The sequence below is a fragment of the Chaetura pelagica genome, unplaced genomic scaffold (assembly GCF_000747805.2).
Source record: "Chaetura pelagica isolate M959 unplaced genomic scaffold, ChaPel_1.0 scaffold80, whole genome shotgun sequence".
NCBI lineage: Eukaryota > Metazoa > Chordata > Aves > Apodiformes > Apodidae > Chaetura > Chaetura pelagica.
The window spans coordinates 588,179-611,016 of NW_009951946.1; the positions used below are offsets into that span (position 1 = coordinate 588,179).

Genomic DNA, 22,838 nt, shown 5'->3' on the forward strand with positions numbered 1-22,838 from the left:
ATATATATATATATTCCTGTTCCAAGACCTGACTGTAATTTTCTTACGTTATTAAATAACAGTAACAATAGCAATAATTTTTCTTTTTTTCAAACAGTCTGAAAATGCTCTCAAGGAAGACAAGGTTTTCCCATCCTGTTATTACCTGGCTACAACCATGCAAATTCTAAATAGAAAAATAAATTTTTAAATTATTTTTTAAAGTCAGCTTTACAGAAATTTTAGAAAAACAGTTTTATATGCCAATTAGTAATTCTGCAGCAGTGAAAATATACTAAAGACCTGCACCTGGCCAGGAAAGATTTTCTTTTCATATGAACTGTAGGAATAAGCAAAAGAATGATCCCTCCTAGGTTCTGGTAAAGGATATGCAAGCCAACCAGAGCTGACATTCATTGGACACATCCTTCAATGTCACAGCCTTTCTCTCTAGACAGGGAATAATTAATTCAGCACCTGAAGCACCCATCAAAACTAGCCTAGAGCTGCTGCAGTGCTGGGGACTGTCAGGGAAAGCACAAGGATTTAATGTTTCCCTAACCCCATATCTACACCAGAGACCATGACCATTTTTTGAGTCTTTCAGAGGTGAAGCATGAACACACTGGAATGCTATATTAAAATGCTGTTTCCTATAAGTTAATTGCCATCACTACCACATATGGTTACAACAGATCTCAACATCTATATGAAGCAGCTATAACCCAGGTTTTGCCAATAGGCAGCCTGAGGCAGACACACCTGGAACACTCAGAAGTTATTAATAATTTTGGATATGCCACTGCAATAAATCAGAAAAAAACTCTGCCTATCTGAAAATGAATACACATTAAGATGCCTGACCTTCAAAATTCAAGTGTGGTAATTTGGCCAACAGAGTTTAAGTGATTTAACAAAAGTTGCACAGCAACTCTGTGGGAGACCTAGGAAATAAACCCATTATTTCTTAGACGTGGCCCTAAATTCTAAATCGTGCTTATAAACCTGTAAGGAGAGAAAATACCTACAATATTAACTCTCACAAATACATCAAGGCCAAACTTAACAGTTCCCTCTATTATGTCTACCACAGCAGTCATTTCTACTGTGTATTTCCAGTGGGTCACTAGTATTTGTGGCCAGCAAGGAACATTATTAGCACTGTTGGGCACTCATCAGTGTATCTCAAGGAAAAACGCTCTACAAGCCAAAAGCCCAAGAGACCAAGACTCTTCTGCTCAAAATGTAAATGCCTGCTCAAGTGCTGCCACTTAAATTAAAACTACACCACATTAACACCACAGCAGTAGAAAATCACTGTCATCATCTTGATAAAAGAAACAACACACCAGCACAGAATGCTTCACTCCCAGGTCACTGGATCTGCTCTGAAGCTCCAAGCAGCAAGATTACATTGTCCAAGCAAATAAATAATACTGTCTTCTATTTTCACTGTGGCTAAAGACCTTTAGATGCATGCCTCTCCTTCTCACTTCCTAATAAAAGGGAGAAAGAAAAGAAAAAAAAAAAGTACCCTCTTTCAGGTCATTCTGTGACCAGTAAACAGATTGAGGTAGGGTTTAATAAAAATCACAGCACAAGAACACTTGAAGAAAAGAATCTCTGCAGCATTTAGGGCTCGCACTTCAGTAAAACAATGCAACGTTTTCCACAAGGAAACTTGCCACATAGATCTTAGAAGACTATTTATTGCTGAACACAAGAGTAACTTAGCTGCCCTTACTTAAGGAAGGCCGCTTCGGCACCACACTCCAACTAACCCATTCTATTCCTCCAGCTACAGATTTTTGTGTCAGTCTTTGCCTCTCTCCTTTCAATAAATATGAAGTTTTGTATTCTCCAGCTGCAGACAGAGAAAGATAACCTCCTTTACCTTCCAAATCTTGTAAAGTTTCTGAGCAAGAGGAAAGAAAGAGAAAGCCTACACTCTGTACATCACATTTGGAGTGTTATCCCCTTGTGTCTGCATCTGCCACAGCTATTAGCCTTCTCCAAATAGCAGCTGAAGCAATATGGAACAGACTTGGTCCCTAGATAATTTCCCAACTACTCATATGGTTCTGTATAGCAGCCATGAAAAAAATAATTCTTGGTAATTTAATTCTGTAGCTCAAAAAACCTATGACCCAAAGCAAAAATGTTGGATGTGTCTCCAGATCCAAGACGATATTGCAATCTCAAAAGACAAAGCTTTCTGAGATTTCCATTTTTTTCTTCCAGAGGACATCACTCCTTGCAAAAGAGATGGAAATCACCCCCCCCCTCACATTTTAAAGGAAGTTATACATTTTGCAGGAATACTTAAATCTTCCTCACTTGCAGTTGCAAATCTAGGTTTAACACCTCTAGTCAAATTGCCAGCTCAAATAAAATACTCACTGATAATACGGAGGAGGAAATTTCCATGTGCATAGTCCTAACAGTATAGAAGACGTGCCAAAATGGAAATTACATTACAGCAATGATTAATGACAGCAGATTACTCTGTATAAGACAGCAAGCAAGAAACCATTCAGCGAATTCCACAGGAAAAAAATATATCCCATTTTTTGCACACAGCCAATTGTCCTCCCACAAACAAACAGAAGCATACACATAATCTAAAGAAAAACCCAGCTTTTATAGTGCCAATTTTTTGTTTTTTTCTGGTATTTCTGAAAGCAGGGTTGGGAGCTAGAGAAAGAGACAGAAGACCTGGAAGCTTTCATTTTAGCAACTGAAAACCATACACAGGAATCTGAATTGGGAGTCAAGCCAGACATGAAAAGTACACATTCCATTTTGCAACAGAAGACAGTGATAGACATCTCCCAGGAAACTATGCATTAAGCTTTATGTTTTCCAATTCCCTCTCCTCTTCCCCCCCCCAAGTTCTCTGTCAGTAAATAGTTTATATTCTAGATACGACATTGTGCTGGTTTTGGCTGGGATAGAGTTAATTTTCTTCATAGTAGCTAGTATGGGGCTATGCTGGCCAAGTTAAACCAAGACAAACATGAATATGTGAATGCGGATTAACATCTCTGTGCAGAAACCTTCACATATATATAAGCTGTCAGTTTGTTACTTTTATAAGCTTTAGTAATCTCCTCATACAGCTTTCCTTAATTAAATGTATCTAGGAAGGATTTCTTTAAGAATAAAGGGATGTCTGCGCAAATTAATGTGGAAATACTAGACTTCGTACTCGTACCCATATGCCAGTCTAAAAGAACAATGAGAATTTGACATATTTTTTTTAATTCCTGCTATGCCTTTACAATTAAATATACCCTAGCTTTATTTCTATAAACAAGAAAGCTTTACATTTTGTTCTTCTAAAGCTCTGAATTTAATCTGCATTTAAGTTTCCATATACTATACCTTTTTTGTTGGTCCTAATAATTGTCTCAGACAACAGTAAAGGGCTTCCATTGGAAACTTCATTTATAGGCTTCTCTGGTGGTTTGTTGGCAGTATTTTCTTTCTTCATGTCCTTCTTTATTTCCTTCACAGGAAAAGACATGTGGAAAGGGAGAACAAAGAGAAAAAAAATAATTTAAAAATGTATTACAGAATATTCTAAATCTCAAGCTCTCTAGTCTTTTTAAAAGTTCTATGCATACAGCTCCTGCCTATTCTAATGCTACCTCTAAGACTTGAAATGCCACAAAATAAAAGTAATTTTGAGTAACTCTTCCAACCAATGCTTTTTTTTTCTTTTTAAAAGAAATCAATCCCTTATTTATGTGTGAAAATTATAGGACAGGTTTTCAGATCTCTGTCTAAGGATCAACAAAGCTGAAAGGGGATGGGGGGGGCGGTGTGGGGCAAGAAATAAAAAAGCATTTCTTAGTTCATCCATCAATTAGCTGTACACAGGGCAGAACTGGGTTCAGTGCAGCTGTAAAGGCACTAAGTCTGTAAGACTAAGATGTAAAGGCAGCTAAGTCTGCTTCCCCTCTATTGAGAAGAACACGGAAACAACCACCATAGCAGGAAGAAAAATATTACCTAGGAAAATATGACAAATGTTACCATAATTGGCAGAAGCAGACTCTGCTGTCAGAGCTGTTGCTAACACTAACACATTTTGCAGCTGACTACCTTTTACAGTGATTAACTTCTTTGGCAGTACACACAGTAAAAAACATGGTGAAGTTTTATGAGAGTAAACCCATTGAAAACAGCTTCCCCGGACTGCACAGAGTACTCATAAAGATGCACAATAAAACTCTACTGGCTTTGTAAGCAGACGTGAAAGGTCTGCATGCTTAGGTGTCTATACCTACTTTGCCAAAGCATTCAAAGTATCACAGCCTTTCAAATATCTTACCATGAAACACTACTGAGGTAGACAAGTAGTGTTACTTCTACTTCATAAACAGGGAACTGATGCACTAAAGAGGCCAAACAATTTGCTTATAATCATGTGCCAAAAAAATAAGTAAAAGAAAAAAAAAAAGTTCTAGCTTTGTCCTAGGTCAGAATTACAGAGCCACTTGGGCTGGGAGGAACCTCTCTACTCCAATCTCTAGCTCAAAGGAGGGCCACTTCTGGGGTCAGACTAGGCTGTTCAAGGCTTTGCCCAGTTTGGTCTTAAAAACTTTCAAGGACAGAGAATGCACATCTTGAGCAACCTGCTCCACTGTTTGACTGACCTTACAGTAGCAAAAATTTTGCTTATATCCAGGCCGAAACCTTCTTTTCAAGTCCTGTCTGCTCTCTCCTATCTGCCCCACCAGGGACCACTGTGAGGGGCCTGACTGTCTTCTGGATAACCTCCTTGTGTGTATTGGAAGGTGCAACCAAAGCTGCTTCTTCTCCAGGCTAACAGACCCACCTCCCTCAGTATCTCCTCACCAGGCATGTGGTCCACCTCCCACAGACACAGAACTTGCTCCTGTTTATCGATGTCTTTCTTTTACCAGTAGACTCAAAATGGGATTCTATATTCTGGATGTGGCCTAATGAATGCCAGATTCCACTTCTCTCACTGTGCAGGCTGTTAATGCAGCCTAAGACATTGCTGTATTTGATGCTAAGGTACATTACTGGCTTATGTTCAGCTTGCCATTCACCAGGACTCACAAGTCCTTTTCAGCAGAGTTGCTCCCAAACCCACCAAGACCCAGTCTGTATGTCTGCCAGCAATTCCTCCTTCCTCAGGACAAGAAGTGGCATTTGACCTTACTGGGCTTCATAAGATTCTTGTCTGAGTCCTTCTGAATAGCAGCCCTGCTTTTGAGCATGTCAATTGCACACACACACCCTCTCCCTGTCCTGATTTGGTACAATCTGCAAATTTGATGAGATCTACATTGAGCAGGCATCAGGGACAGGTGATGGCTTCAGACAAACTCTTCCCCTAGTAAAAAAAACTGTCTCTCCTCATCCCTCTCAACTCTGAACATTCACTGCCCTCTTCTATATCCCAGTGCAGCAGCAACTTCCACCATCCTGCAGCACTGTACCACACGCAGGAAATACTGTAGATCTTATTTAAGTTTTCACCATATCAAACATGAACACTGAACCACAGAATACAGATTTCTATTTGCAGTTTCTGAAGTTCTTAACTGAAAACACCATCAACCAAAACAAGATTTTCCAAGTTACTCACTACAAGATGCACTTTAAACCTGAATTTCATATTTATTTTTTTTAAGCTTTTATGTCCCCAGTCCAATTCATATTTCAAAGCTGAACTATCAGCTACATGACATTAATACAGTCTTCTCTATCTGCATAAGGCATTTACTGTCTATCAATATTGCATTAGCAGAGAGAAAAGCTTTTTGGACTGCTGCCCACCAAAGGTACAATGAATCTTTTATCTAGTGCCACCACACAGGTAAAATAGTATCTAAAACCCAACTCATCACAGTAACTGTCCTAACTGAAATAACAAATGTGAATGAATATATGTATGAAAGGTGAATGTGTCTGTGTGATAGATGTTACTGTTGTTAGAAAAAGAAATACTGCAGACAGTTCTTGTATAAAAGTGAACCACATGATAATTTAAGAACACTACATACATTTAGAAGAAAATGTTCTACTGTTTTCTTTAAAAAATGGACTAGACTAGTCCATATATTCCATGAGCTTTTTTTTTATAAAATGCTTTTTTATAAATTAAAATATATCATAAATGAGACCACCCAAAGCTTGCTGTATTGAAGCTTTAAATTTCTTTTGCAGCTAGGTGACAAACAGTATTATTTAAAATTATCTACAGTTTAAACAGAATCTGAGAGTCAAACAGCACTCTCCTGTGAACAGGACCACAAGTCAACAGCCTGCAGAAGACCCCATCTAGGCAGAACTTGCTTCCTGTGGGTCATTAGTGTGTTGTTTTCCATTCTTTATGTCAGAATGTAATTAAACCCTCAAATCACAAATTTTGAAACAACAGCACAATGCTTTTTTGTTTTAAAATCCTATTTGCAAATTCAAAACTGACAGAAAAAAATTGCTGTAAGAGAAAACAGTGCTGCACTCTCAAGTCTGCATGACACTGGTGGGTTTTCTACTACTAACAGCTTTTTTAGGAAACCTTGTTTTGCTCTTCAAAAAATCAATAGGAATACAAGAAGCCAATTCCCAAACACTAACATTTGTAAGTAGGGTGGGAAGTCTGATATTTCCTTTCTCATCCACTATTCATGGTGTCCATGTGCAGCCCATACCTGGGGCTAAACTATAGCAGTTGTTCAATCACTCAGTTATCCTTCCCCAGTCAAGAAGGGGAATCAGGAAAAAGAGAGGAGACTCATAGGTTGAAATGAAAATGAGTTTAATGAAATTGCAAAACTAATGCCAACATAAAGTATACAGGGTTATATTCAGCCCAGTCCTCAGGAAAAGCAGAAGGAGCCCCAGAAAGAGGGGCTCCTCTTTATCAAGCTTCTAATCATCAAGCCTTCCTCTTTATAATGAGCATGATGTTTCTGCTATAGCATACACTTGTTTATTAGCTTGGGTCAATTAGGCTGAATTAAGCTCCCAGCTGACTCAAAAAACTGCTAATGGCCTGCCTGCCATGGCTGGCCTATGATTCTATCCCAGCAAAACTAGAATGGAAGAAAGACAGACACACATGCTGAGAAGTCCACCACGCTGAAATTCGTATAGAAGGTACAGCACCTTGTAGGCACCAAAATCACCTGAGGATTGCCTTTTTTTGTTGTGGTTTTTTTTTTTTGCTACCTTTCTAGTACTGGTTTGGACTACTTTTCAACACTGTTTCCTTTGGTGCTCCTGAGAGGGTTTGGACAATTCTGCAAATAGTGACACAGAAATCAAGCAAAAGCCAAGTAGGTCCTACTAAGCTAAAATGTTATCAGAAACATACTTGGCACACAAACAAAACTAATCCAAAGCCCTGTACCTTAGCAGACTCATCACTGTTATCCTGCAGCAGATATTAGTGCCAATATTGCATCCTCTGTCCTCAACCTTCTCTCCAGCTTTTTCTTTCTGCCTCTGTGTTGTCTTGTCTCCTATGCTGCCCACCCTTGGGGACATTAGGAGTTTAAGACTTTTCTTCAGCTAGCCCTATCCATTATATATACACACACACACACGTATGAAATTTCTTCTAAAGAAGAAATTGCTTGCTACACAAAGAAGTAAAAAGCAAGTTTTCACTTAGGACAGATGGAAGTTAGGAAGTCCCCAGTTTGTCCAGTTGGTCAAGAACAGCTGAATTTAAAAGCTAAGGATGAATAGAAATTAATAATGCAGATGTGAGCTCAGTGACTGCTCTTTCTACATGACAGAGCTTGTGTATGAAAAGAGGGGAGAAACAAGAAAGGTAAGAGGCTTTGCTATTTATACTGCTCTAAATTACTGGGAAAAAAGTCAACCTAGAAGTAGCTGTCTGCCCAACAAGGACTTCAGAGTACGTCCTGACTAGGATTCTTGGACCAGTTTCTGGTAGCATTTCAACTACAACCAATAAACTCACACCCCGATTAGATACAACCCCCACTCACTGCGGGCCAGTCTGCTGCCAGTTAGGAAGAGTGGGGTTGGACAGGTACTGTGGAACACATGTGGCATGCTGAGTCTTCTCCAAAGAACACAGTGTGAGCACCTTCATGAAGAACCCCTGTGGTGGCACTAGTTAGACCAGACTAAACTTAATAGCCCTTTCCAGAAAGATGTTTACAAGACACACGAGAAGAGCCCCATATAGAGCTCCAAGAGGAGGGGTTTGAAGGGATACTGAGTGCAGCATGTGGTTCTTTAACCCACCACAAGCATCTCACCCACTCCCCCAATACAGAATAAGCAGCTGACTCACATCACCTACCTGTAAAGAGGTAGGCTTTCACAGTGCTAACAGCTCCAAAAATCTCTCTAAACCTCACTATAGGTACATTTTGATACTTGATTTTGGGCAGCGACCTCCATAAATTTCATGTGTAGAAATGCTGCATTTTTTTCTAGCCTACACAAAGATAATTGCACATTACTAGCAGATAATTTTCAAGGGGCTATGCCTCAAGAACCCAGCCCTTAAGTAAATTACCTCACATTTCAACCACTAAATCTAAACCAGCCCTCCTGATGCCACAAATTTCAAGCCAGTTTCCACCTCCTGTGTATATGGGTTTCAGAGTTACTCTAATATGACAAGCAGTTCTTACACGCCTTGTTAAGCTGGAAAGAGACAAAAAGAATGGTTCATGGTTTTCAAAGAGAAAAGTCTTTGCCATTTTTCTATTACTGTTTGCAACACCTAGCTTTGTGTTCAGAATTTCATTATTCATTACTTTTAAAGGAAAAAGCCTATTCTATCTGTGTGCCTACATACTGAACTTTCCGCTCATCTATCAAAAAGTTTCTTTTGCTTTACAGCAAATGCTTGAATTAGGTCAGCCACAAAAGCTACAGCTAGTATCTGTTACCAAGTCAGAAGGCAAGTACAAGAACTTCTGCCTCTTCCACTACATTAAAGTTTCAGGATTTTTTTACTCTAGCAATTCTGACCTTTACAGGAAACTGAACCGAAAACATCTGAGAAAATTGCTGCAACCCTTTCCACGACTGTAAATGCAATGAAAAGCTATTCTGTGCTGCTGCAGATATGAGATGCTCCAGGTCAACAACTCATTCCTTATAGTTGTTGGGAACCATGGAAAATGATGAGAAAAATTGCTATCAGATTACAAAGTGATTTCTCTATGGCTTCCATGTGCAAAGGCAAAACCAGTTCTTGCATACTGGAAGCAAGAGGTTTAATCAAAATCCAAGCTTTCTGAAAACAAAACACATGCATACTGAAAGAGTTATAAGCTGAGAAATAATGAGCTTTCCCAGTTCAAAATCTACAACCCACACATTGCTGGATGCCAAATACAGGAGACAGGAATAAGAATCCAGAATCATATGCAGCCTAGGGGAAATCATGCAACACATTTGAAATATCAAAAGATGACAATATAAATGTCAGGAGTGCTTTGACCCCTCTGGGATACAAAATGCTATGCCTTTAATCTCTTCTCTCAAAATCCATATTTTACATTTCAAAAGACAACTGCCACTGTGATTTCCTGCAAACAATGACTGCAACTTCAAACAATATATGAATCCAGTTACCCATTTATATTAAAACCTTAAAATATAACTCTGCTGCAGAGTACATCAATGCAATATTTAGTCCTCTTGAGTTGTTTCCTGTGACATTGTCACTAAAACTACTTAAGTGTTATTGAATAATTATAAATGTGCTTAGATATAAATGCAGCTCTGATATTGTCAAGACTCTTGTAGTTATACTACAAAATAAACAATGTATCTGGCAGCAAGGTTGGAACAAACCTTCTCAGCAACTGAATTAGCATCAATGTGAAAATTATTTTCAAACAGAAATATGGTGGCAGCATAAAATTCAGTATGGCTTCACAGCACTAGCCTTCAACTCCATAAAGAGCAAAATAACATTTCAAAGACAATAAAGAAACCACCTAGCTTTTCTTTTTCGGGCTGTTGCATCACTGGAGATTCACGAGTCTTTGGCTTCTCCTTTCTAGGGCAATTACCATCTCAAAGACACAGAAGCACAACATGGGGCCTTCAAGCATCACGATCAAAGCTGAGATATTTCCATTAGCTGGTCATGACAGGAGATACCTATCAGTGACTCTGTCAGCAAGCAGAGCAGGAAGGACAGCTTGGAGAGCACACTTTCCCAGTTCCTAAGAGCTGCATAGATCCCACACTGCTACTGTACACATCATCTGAGTTCGTGACAAAAGTTACACTCTTGTTTCACTACAGCAGGATTCCAAATCCTCTCTCCTCTTTCACTATCAGCTTATACAAATTTTATAGAAAACATATTCCCAGCTGCCTCTCAGACATGTGACATGATCTTTGAAAAAAACAAAAACAACAAGAGTTACAGTTTCTTAGCCTCCTGGTTTGTGCTAGTACTACCTAGTTCTGGGGCTATTTCTAAACCACAGCCTGCTACGCCTCTCTCAAAGAGTTCTTTGGTTTCTGTCTCTAGCCTTCAAAATAAAATCTATTTCTGTGGCTCACATGACTTCTATCTGATTTACAGCTTGATAGAGAAAAGAGTTATTTCGTCCCTGAGTTTTACATGACTGATGCATCTAACCCAGTAGTAACAGTAGCAGTATGAAGAAGGAAGCATGTTAAGGATCTATGTGCTCTACTCTTTTTTTTTTCTTTTTTCTTGTTGTGTCACATAAAGAAGATGCCATCTTCTGTTTTGCTCATTTCCAGTGCAAATAAATCTTGAAGACCATCCATGAACAGTCAGAAGTGCTGCTTGCAGGGCCGCTCAGGTAAGCCCACCCTTGCTTTTCAGGTGGAAGACCTTATGAACATTGCAAAGCTTCCTGTCAGGACACTGTTCTGAAGATGTGCTTGGTTACAGTAGTTACTAGCTTCACTATCACCAAGACAAGCAATTCATTGTCTCAACTCCCTTAACAGACCAAGACTGAAAATCATAATTAGAACAATAAAAAAGGCAAACAGTAAAAAGACAGAATTGTAGAACCTTTTTGGTGGGGAAAGATCTTTAAGATCAAGTCCAGCTGTAAACCTAACACTGCCAAGTCCACCACTAAACCATGTCCCTAAGCAGCTCATCTACCCATCTTTTAAATACTTCCATAGAGGGTGACTCCACCTAGTCAGCCTGTTCCACTGCCTGACAACCCTTTCGGTGAAGAAATTTTTCATAACATCCAATCTAAACCTCCCTTGGCACAACTTGAAGCCACTTCCTCTCACCCTGACACTTGTTACTTGGGAGAAGAGACTGAACCCCACCTCACTACAACCTCCTATTAGGTAGCTGTAGAGAGTGATACAGTCTCCCTTCCGCCTCCTTTTCTCCAGAATAAACAACCCCAGTTCCCTCAGCCGCTCCTCAAAAGACCTGTGCTCTAGACACTTCATCAGTTTTGTTGCCCTTCTCTGGACATGCTCAAGCACCTCAGTGTCCTTCTTGTATCGAAGGACACAAAACTGAACACAATACTCAAGGTGCGGCCTCACCAGAGCCGAGTACAGGGGGCCAATCACTTCCCTACTCCTTCTGGCCACACTATTCCTGATGCAGACCAGGATGCTGTTGGCTTTCCTGGCCACCTGGGCACACTGCTGGCTCATATTCAGCTGTCAACAAACACACCCAGGTCCTTTTCCACTGTGCAGCTCTCCAGCCACTGTTACCCAAGCCTGTAGCATTGCCTGGGGTTGTTGTGACTGAAATGCAGGACCCAGCACTTGGTCTTGTTGAACCTCATACAACCGATGTTGGCCCATCGATCCAGCTTATCCAGGTCCCCCTGCAGAGCCTTACTACCCTCAAGAAGATCAACACTCCCACCCAACTTAGTGTCATATGCAAACTTACTGAGGATGAACTTGATTCCCTTGTGCAGATCATGGATAAAGCTATTTAAGAGAACTGGCCCCAACACTGAGCGCTGGGGGGACACCACTCGTCACCAGCTGCCAGCTGGATTTAACTCTGTTCACCACAACTCTTTGGGTGCAGCCAGCCAGCCAGTGTTTTACTTAGAAAAGCATATACCCATCCAAGCCATTAGCAGTTAGCTTCTACAGGAGAATGCTGTGGGAAACTTTGTCAAAGGCTTTACTAAAGACTAGCTAGACAATGTCTATCACCTTTCCTTCATCCACTAAAAGGGTCACCTTTTCATAGAAGGAAATCAAGTCAGGCAAGCAGGACTGGCCTTTCATAAACCCATGCTGACTGGGCCTGATTGCCTCATCGTCCTGTACGTGCCACATGATGGCACTCAAGACGATCTGCTCCATAACCTTCCCTGGCACCAATATCAGACTAACCAGCCTGTAATTCCCCAGATCCTTCTTCTAGACATTCTTGTAGATTGGCATCACATTTGCTGACCTCCAGTCCACTGGGACCTTCCCAGTTAGCTAAGACTGCTGATCAATCATGGAAAGTGGCTTGGTGAGCACTTCTGCCAATTCCCTCAGTCCTGTTGGGTGAATCCCATGCAGCCCCATTCTCATGCATATCTAAGTGGTATAGCAGGTCACTAACCATTTGCCTTTGGATTATGGGGCTTCATTCTGGCCTCCAACCCTGTCTTACTGCTCAGGGGACTGGATACCCAGAGAAAAACTGGTCTTTCTACTAACGACTGAGGCAAATAAGGCATTAATGCCTCAGCCTTTCTATCATCCTTTGTCACTATGTCCCTGTATACAATCAGGGATGGACTTTCTCCTTAGCCCTTCTTTTGTTACGAATGTATTCATAGAAACATTTTTTTGTTGTCTTTTACTGCAGTAGCCAGATTAAATTCTAGTTGGGCTTTGGCACTTCTAATTTTCTTCCTGCATGGCCTAATGACATCTTTGCATTCTGCTTGAGTTGCCTGCCCCTTCTGAAGGTCATAAGCTCTCCTTTTTTTTCCTGAGTTCTGACCAAATTCTCTGTTTAGCCATTCTGGTCTTCAATCCCCACTAGCTCATATTTTGACACAGAGGGATGGCCTGCTCCTGTGCCTTTCAGATTTCCTTCTTAAAAAGCATCCAGCCTTCCTGGACTCCTTTGCCCTTCAGAACTTCCTCCCAAGGGACTCTGCCAACCAGTCTCCCAAACAGGTCAAAGTCTGCCCTTCAGAAGTCTAAGGTAGCAGTTCTTCTGACCCTCCTCCTTACTTCTCCAAGAACTGAAAATTCCATTATTTCAAGATTGCTATGCTCAAGATGGCCTCCAACTGTCACATCAAACACAAGTCCTTTTCTGTTCACAAGCAGCAGATCCAGCGGGGTGCCGCCCCTAGTTGGCTCCCTCAGCAGCTGTGTCAGGAAGTTATCTGCCACACACTCTAGGAACCTCTAACACTGTTTCCTCTCTGCTGTATTTCCAGCAGACCTCTGCTAAGTTGAAGTTTCCCACAAGAACAAGGGCTAGCAATCACAAGACTTCTCCCAGCTGCTTATAGAATATTTCATCTGCCTCCTCATCCTGGTTGGGTGGTCTATAACAGACTCCTACCATAATATCTGCATTGTTGTCCTTCCGCCCTATAAACCCATAAACACTCAACCCTGTCATTACCATGATTAAGATCTAGACAATAAAAACACTCCCTAATATACTAGGGTGCTATGCTGGGTGCCATTTCAAGCCATATGATTCCTCCTGATCCCAACACTGGCATGCTGAGGAGGGGAGAGTGATCCAGTGATGCTCTGTTCCTGATCTCTCTAGCAGGAATTCTAACAGCATCTATGGATCCCACACCATGAATGCAAAAAACGACAGTTATCTCTCTCTAATATGTTACAATCTAGGTGTAAGAAGAAGTAAAACTGATTAACAGAAACAGCAGATGGCTGGAAGCATGAAGAAGCAGAAGAGATCAGCATGTGCATAAGAACTTGCCATCACTGGTAAGTGTTGTGACAAAACACCTTTAAGGAAGTCTTTGAAAGACAGCAAGTGTGTTTGTTACACGCAGACCTTCACATGCAGGTACATGAGAAGCACAAAAGAAGAAGCTTGTTAAAAAATTATTAAAGAGGTGAGGAAAACAGAACTCAACACCACAGCAGGGAGATGCAGTCTCTCCGCCCATATAAGACACACCGGGGAGATAGCAACCCAAAGACTCTATATGGAAGTGGACAAGTTGAGAGCTGAACTGGTTTTGCATTTCTGAAACCTTAGAGAGAATCACAAGACACAGAAGAAACTGTATTGCTGCAGCAGGTCTTGTAACCAGCAGATGAACTGGAAGTGACCTCCTTATTTCAAATTGCCATCAACCTGCCTGCTAACACCCACCAGTGAACCCTGCAGCACACGCTTCTCCACAGTTTTAATGTGGGGCTGAGAAATTTTCTGCTTTACATGTTTAGCAATGTATATGAGTAGTGTGTTCAGGGCTTGAGGCACTGCTGCAGCAGGAACTGCCATGGGCATGATGCTCAGCAATCAGCTTCTTTAACTTGTGCTCTCTTCTTTCTGTCTCACCTCCATGAACTTTGTGACAATGGGTGGCCAGCCAGGCTTTCATCAGTTGGATCTCCCTCCTTTCACCTATGTTTGGCAACAGAATGGTACAGTCTGTATGTGTTTCAGCTGCCCAATTGTCTCAACACATGTACACCCACACACACATCTGTGAAGGTGCTGAGAAACACTTGCATGCACCCTGCATTTGAGTACAAGGTACTGCAGGGAGGCACAAAAATGTGCTTCTCAGCCAGCTTACCCTCAAGTCCAGCTCCAGCAGAAAGAAATTATTCAAGCAATTTAACTTTTAAACAGAATTAAGTTTCTTCTCACAAAGGCTCTATTGTAATCTAATTATTAGAAGCATTATTACTTGGCTTGAAAGTGCAAGGTCATTCCTCATTTCTTCAAGCACAGTGGGATAGGCAAGAATTCTGCCTGTTAATTGCTCTCCTCCACAGGCACCTGGCCATATTAAAGAGGTCTGCTGTAACATTTATATTACAGTTTTAGAGGGTGATCACAATATCATAGAAAGGTTAGGTTTGGAAGAGACCTTAAAGATCATCTAGATCCAATCCCCCTGCGCAGGCAGGGACACGTACCACTAGATCAGGTTGCTTAGAGCCCCATTCAACCTGGCCTTGAATACTGCCAGGGATGGGGCTTCCACGACCTCCCTGGGGAATCTGTTCCTGTGCCTCACCACTCTCATAGTAAAGAATTTCCTCCTAATATCTAATCTAAATCCCCCCTCTTCAAGTTTTAAACCACTGCCCCTTGTCCTCTCACTACGTGCCCATGCAAAAAGTCCTGTTCCAGCTTTCTTGTAGGCCTCCTTCAGGGACTGGATAAATGGATGATTTGCATAGTAGAAATACTTCTGCTGTCAATATAAAAAGCCTTGTGTGTATTAACACATACAGCAAAGTTGATAAGATACACCAGAAACTACTCCAATCCAGGCATTTCCAGGGTTGTATCTTTGTTCCTTCTAACAACCATACGATTTGAAGATGACCAATACAGAAAAAGAGACAACATACATAGAAAAAAGCAATGACAGACATTATCACAAATTTTAATGTGTTACAGATAGCCAGATAAATGATCTCTGTGACACAGGCAGGTTCAGAAACTAAGTAGCATGCAAATCCTTTATGCAGAGTCTTATCACACACCAGATGACCCTTAACAGCAGGATTTTCAAATAAGAACATTAAGTGACTCATTTAGTGTCTTGCATACCCTCTTTAAAATAATGTGGAAAAAAAATTAATAAAAGAATTCTTCTTTTCTAAATGATATGCTGTACAGCAAAAAGGAAAATAATAATAAAAAAATTTAACAAACCTGAATGAGAGTCACTGTGCTGCCCAAAGCATACAAAATAGAAAAAATACAGCTATACAGAATTTCAAAATTTTCATTTTAATCACACTTAAAAAAACCCCAGCCATTTTTTTTTCCAATTAACAAGTCAGGAAAAACTATAGAAATTCCTACAGAAGTCTTTAATGACATAATTCTATACAACAGAATGAAGAACTGTGACATAAAAAGGATTGGACAAATTACACAGACTGTTGCTGTTCTGTGAAAGACCCATCTTCAACTACATGCTACTCTATTAAATCAAACCAACTCTACAGCACACAGCTATAAAGGTCATGTAGAGAAGCCCACTGCACCTACACAGACAGGGCAAACATTGTGTAATTCCACTGCATGTAAAACTGAAACTGAGGTTCCTGAAGATGCATCAGTATTTTAGGAGTCTCCCCAGACAAGCCAAAGCCTTTTTCAAGAAATAAAAAGGGCTCACGAAAAAAAATTATTTGGAAAGATCATTACAGCGTTGCAGGATTCTTAGGGTTTTGTTTGTTTGCATAACCGGTTGTATGAAAGCTAGCAGGCATTAATGAAATAAGATCCTGGATTAAATTAGGGTTAATGAGATCAGGAGTAGACACATCATTATTCAAATCACACACCACATGCATAGTATGTGCTGCCAGACTAGTAAATCAGAGATTACAACTTAACACACTTCCCTCTGCAGTCTGGCAGTTTAGGGCTAGAAGTCTCTTTATAAATATTGCTGGTATCCACCTGCCACAGCTTCACAAGAAACTGTCTAAAGATTCCAGTTTTTCCTGTTGCCAAACACCAAAAATTTCAAGGGGGAACTCATGGCAGAGGCAGCACATCAACACTTCTGAGTTCCTTAAGACTTAGAACCCTTGCAACTGTCAAGTAAAATTTGCTATTTTATTATATTCCTTCTTAATCTGACCTTGTTTCCTGCAAACATTCCAGCAGGTACAGGCTAATTCATGTGAGTTTGGAATGGGGCTATCCACCTTGCAGATTCTTTTTTTCTCTAGTACAGCCTTCTGAGTTCCAGCACATTGCTGATACGCTCGTCTCCATTGGTGGTTGCCTGGTATGCAAAAGTTTAGTCCAATGACAGAAGAGGTGTTTTGTTTGTTTTTTTTTGAAAGAAAAGAGATAAAACTGAAAAGAATCAGAGCAAAAAAATTTAATAATCCCCGTTAAAAGCTGTCCTGGAACCATGGAAAACTCTTGACAAAAAGTAGGTCATGTTTCTTTGAAGGTATTAAGACTTAATCCTAAAGACCTGATACTTAGAAAAGATAGCCCTATTCATATAGTCTTAAGAGTTGGTAAAATTGACCAAAACCTTAAACAAAGTCTCAAAAATTTCCAGGCTGACATGGAGAAATGCAGCAGCTGCCCTCTACACTTCAGACTACTTTCTCTTGGTAGAGTGGAGGTCTTCAGACAAAGCTTTCATAGTAGAACCTCTAGACCCTTCATATGTTCTGTCTGCTCTTTTACAGCTGTGAAAAAGGAACAAGCAGTCAGGACAGATGGGTCAATCTAGGCAAGCAGAATAACTTTCTATATTTCGGTCTCATCCAAGAAGAAAGAGATATAAATCCTGCAAACAGAAATAACTATGACCAACACTGAGTCAGAACAGAAAAGAGTGTTGCTCAAGACTAAAAAAGGTGTGATGAGTGCTACAAGTGCCTGAGTGAGTCGGATATACCATTGGCATTTGTAGGAGAGGTGTGGCCTAGTATCACAGATGCAAGATTTGGTGACCAGAATCATCACCTCAAATTACTCAATCCCATAATTACTCAATGTTTGCAAAAGAGATTGGCATGTTACCTTTGAAGTAATGCATCATACTGAAACTACCTTTGCAATTTCTCAACGTAGTGTTTGCTCAACCAGCATGAAACTTTGAACAAACTTTCATGGATATCAGAGCCACATAGACTCACTAGCTTGTATTAAAAGAAGAGAAAAAAGTAGAGAATGGATTACGGTCAAGTTCACTTGAGAAATACGGATGTCTATCTGCCTAACATACTCAGCAGGATTCCTGTTAACAGATAAGAAGAGTTGCATGAGAAAGTATGATCTTCGTTTGGATAAGTCTCCTTCCAATCAGATACAACAATTTTACAGTGGTTTGCAATGTGACATGTGGCACCAGTATGCACAAGTCTCATTGCTATTAGAACTCCAGCTTTCTAAATAAGTCAGAGGTGATAGAAAAGTACTAATCATATAGTTCTGCTGAGGTGCAAGGAAACCTGGAAGATGAGAGTTAAAAGGAAGTAAGCAGACAGCAGGTGCATAGGAATCACAAAGGATGAAGAAATGGTGCAGTCTGGCCATATATAAAGATGTAATGGATCTCCAAAAATGACTCCTCTGAATCTGCTTGTGTTGTTGAGCTACATCAAATGATGAGAAACACCAACTCAGCAAGCAGAAACAGGAAAATTTCAGCAGCCACAAACTCCTGCAGAAATAGCCTTTAAAAGGACTTTGTATTTTAAAAACTCAGTATGTAAGGTTTTGGTTTTACATTTAAATATTAATCAAGAGGAAAAAGTTCCATTTGCTGTATGTGGAAGGAAGACCTACCTGTTCATACAAGCAATAGCAATTATTTTTAATCAGGCTTTTTGCTGACCAACTAATCAAGAAAAGAACAAACTATGTCAGAAGAGCTCATACACTCCTGGTCTGTGAGTGATGTAGACTAAGAAAAGACACTGAGTGTTATAGCCAGGTGTTAAGAGGGCTTGCCTACATTTCAGCTATGAAAGTGCTATGTCTCCAATTACATAAATGCAGAACTGTGCCTTGAAATTCTTCTAAATATCAACTTGCACAATTGTCAGAAATCACACAATCATTCTGGTTGGAAAAGACCTTTAAGATCAAGCCCAAACATTAATCCACTAACTCTACCGAGTCCAATGCTAAACCTTATTCCTAAGCAGCACATCTAATCCTCTTATAAACACTTCCAGGGATGATGCTTCAACCACCTCCCTTGGCAGCCCATTCCAGTGTTTAATAAGTTTCAGTGAAGAAGTTTATTCTAATAACTACTCTAAAAGACAGGAAAAATTACAATACATGACTTATCTTTTGTTCCCCTACAGCAGCCTACCTTGAAAGTAGCTCTCAGCTGTAAAAGATATATGCATGTGCATGCAAAACACAAACCAGAGAAAATAAAGCCATCATAAAAGTAATTAGAAAATTAATATATATACAAACACCTCTTGAAAAAATAAAGAGGAATCTCCTTTAGCAGAAAAAAGTATTCATCCATTTGTGACAAAGACTGAACTCAAGAAGTTGCAGGCAAAGCTGAGTAGTTTTCTTCCCAACAACTCACATGAGAATTCTCTACCCATCCTGTACCTGTACTGTGGCTCTTACTGAAAAAGCAAAAACCAACACACTACTTCTCTCAGCTACTCTGACAGCTTCTAGAAATTAAAAGATTTCCCAAATGTATTTAGATTTAAACTCCGTCAACCACAAGCAGCTTCAAGTTCAGGTATAAGGTTGTTTTTTTACCTTTACAATATTAACTTTGACACAGCAGAGCAGAAAGCACTTGGTTCCTTTGTTTTCACTAGGGGTGCCCTTCTTGACATGTTTACTCCACGTCAAGAAGCATACTTCGCACATAAGTAGTCCTACTGGTTTTAACAGGTGCCATCATGCAGCAAAATTTTTAGGCATTTTAAGTAGGGGTAACTCCCTCTGTCCCTTGGAAACAACACAAAACCTAGCAACAGTCAGGCTTTTGAATAATAATTAATGAGAAAAAAGTGGCTGGTTATAGACGAGCAATAGCAAAAATCACTCAATCACACTATATGGAGTTTAATAAAACACAGAATCACTGATATTTTAAGATGCAGTTGTTAAGATGCCATGAAAACACCTCCCTCTGCTAGCTGTATCTGGAACTAACTGGAAGATACTACATACTTGTATGTAAACTCTCTATAGGCTTTATTAAAACATACTGAACATTCAAACATTTGAATTACACACACAAAACCAACTTAATTTTGATGACCTATGAAAACTTTCCTTGCCTGAGTAGAGAAAAAATTAGGAAGGAGCAAATATTTATGCTCCAAATGCTGTAATAACCACTTCACATTGCAATTCATATTCAGTATATAATTAATAACTTTGAGTTACATCATTCCAATTCTTTTTAGATAAGAAACTGGTCTGGATGTGTCTGCTCTGTACCATCCAACATACAAGTGCTCAGATGCAAAGCATGACATTCACTAACCTATGAGTGGTGGTGGTTAATGCAAAGATGTGAAAAGCAGGCTATATCTCAGTACATCTTTAGGGACAGTGGTCTGTGCAAACCTTCTAGTGATGAAAACAGACTCAGGCATGCTGTAGCCAGTACCTATTTAAGGAGATGAAATCCATATGTGCCTTTAATACTATCTCAACTTTACCTTCAGTCCCTTAAGAGAATTGGCTGATCCTATATTTTTGCTGCTGGCCACTTTTCATATGTCTTCTGTCCCTCCACCATGCAAGCTTTGCACACCCAGTGACTAGTGCATTTGATTTACAAGTATTTACAGGTATTTTCAGACCTAGGCATTTCCAACACTTATTTCATTATGTACCATCTATGCTATCATTAAATTTCAGTTGGCAGAGAATACTGGTCATGAGGAAAGAGTCTGTTTGCTTCAGACTTCACGTTTTTCTGGAATACTGAACAGGGTGTGAACAGTGACAAGAGTCACATGTGCCAATTGAACAGCTGAAGTGCTGGAGCAAGGGCCTTCACCTATAAAGGGCGGAGGGAAGTAACTGGTATGATCAAACATGTTTGTTAATACTAGTCAATCGTCTAGGGCCTGCAGTTCGACCAGGTACAAAAAGCTCCCAGACCAACACTTTTAAAGCACCATAAATCCTTAAAAATAATGTTTTTTATTATTACTTCATATGCTTTTTTAAAAAAAAATCACGCTTTTCTTCAGCTAGATAATCTTTATCTCACATTCACTGTGGCCAGATCCACTCAAATAAATATGTAGTAACTGGAGGAAGCCAAAAAAAAAAAAAAAAGAAGTTTGATTACTGTAAGAGCTGTACTGGCCAGGTATAGGTCAATTCTATGTTTCCTGAATTCTTAAATATTTATTAAGTACACACAAAGGTCAAAAGGAATTATCTGGTCTCCATTTACTTACAGTTACCCAAATCCCGAAACAGATGCAAGTATACCTTAACTTCATTATGTTTGCTGATGACACCAAGCCGTGTGGTGCGGTTGATCCCCTAGAGGAAAGGGATGCCACCCAGAGGGATCTTGACAAGATTGAGAGGTGTGATACCATGGAGCTCCGGGAGCAAGTCCAGAGGAGGGCCACAAAGATGATCAGAAGGCTGAAGCACCTCTCCTACAAAGACAGGCTGAGAGAGTTGAAGCTGTTCAGCCTGAAGAAAAGAAGGTTCCAAGGAGACCTTATAGCAGCCTTCCAGTACCTGAAGGGGGCCTACAAGAAAGCTGGGGAGGGACTCTTTACTACCGTGTGTAGTAATAGAACAAGAGGTAATGACTTTAAGTAGGAAGAGGCAGATTTAGGTAAGATATTAGAAGGAAATTCTTCACTGTGAGGATGGTGAGACACTGGAACAGGTTGCCCAGGGAAGACGAGGATGACTCCTCCCTGGAAGTGTTCAAGACCAGGTTGGATGGGGCTTCGAGTAACCTGGTCTAGCAGAAGGTGTCCCTGATCATGAAGGCAGGTTAGAACTAGAAGATCTTTCAGGTCCCTTCCAAACCAAACCAGTCTATGATTAACATAATTGAGAATTTAATGGGAAGTCATTTGCCATTTGGAAAACAAAGGCTGAAGACACAGATAATAAAAATCAGTATTCAGATTCTCCTTTCTCCCTCTTTATCACATGCTAAAGTATTTTTGTTCTTCTCTCAAGATTCTTCCATATGTCCTAACACTATCTTCAGTATGACAGTTTTACCTCATCAGTCCTCAAAAACAAAACTGTTCAGTTTTCAATAATCTGAAATTCCCTCCTGTACCTTCAGTTCTCTTTTTATTCAAATATATTTACAAGACACATATATGCAATTCTCAAGGAATTCCTATATATCTACTAATTTGTCTTAGTTTATCTCTGAAGTTTTTCCTATTCAGAATGTAAATTTCTAAAGTTGTTTTCTATACAAAGATGCTTTTAAGGCCAGAAAATAAGACAATCTTTTATTCAGTTACTCAAGCTTCCTGATAGATTGGCAGCACCTCAAAATATTTACCCAGATTTCTGAAGTGCACAAAAAAACCTGGAAAAGCATATTACACTTTTATCACAAAATCGTAACTCTGTCCTCGTCTTTGGGTGTTTACTTTCATTCACTCAAAATCTGTGGCAGTTAGCCACAAATTACACTTTTCAAATGAGTATTATAAAAATACTACTAAGCCTTGTTTCAGTAACAACCTTTGGCCGAAACCTTTTACCAGCTCTTCAAAATTTATAGTACATTTTTAAAACAAGGGAGAAAATTCTATTAAATCACAAGAATTATCATAACTATATTTGTCTTGCATTCTTAAGTCACACACACGTATGTACCTTATATGCAACCAGGTTAACTGAATAAAACCACAGAAAATTAGAATCAGTCTTAACAGTGCATTTCTGAACATCTGCAATTTTGAAGGTATCCTCTGGAGAACAGAGCTAATTTTATCTCCAGTATCACATCACATTTTTTTTAACTTATTTCCCTGTTTTAACATGAGATATCCAAGAGTAAAAATGGCCTGATGACTATTTTGATGAAAATATTTTCCAGACTCTACTGTTCTATAGTGAATAGTGTCTTAGGAAATTATTTTGTACAAATGAGTAACAAAACTGTTTAACTGTTCAGTGTATTACATACAAGAATATCTAAATTGCCATAATATTTGCAGAGTCC

General features: G+C 39.7%; 1 protein-coding gene across 1 annotated transcript in view; it reads right to left on the reverse strand.

Annotated features, from left to right (window-relative positions):
• Window positions 1-22,838, reverse strand: part of SH3KBP1 (SH3-domain kinase binding protein 1) — a 196,044-nt gene that overhangs the window by 139,103 nt on the left and 34,103 nt on the right. The window contains exon 2 of the mRNA XM_009997142.1: window positions 3,364-3,487. Within this exon, the coding sequence (XP_009995444.1) occupies window positions 3,364-3,472 (109 nt within the window). The 5' untranslated portion in view covers window positions 3,473-3,487. The remainder of the gene's footprint in view (window positions 1-3,363; window positions 3,488-22,838) is intronic.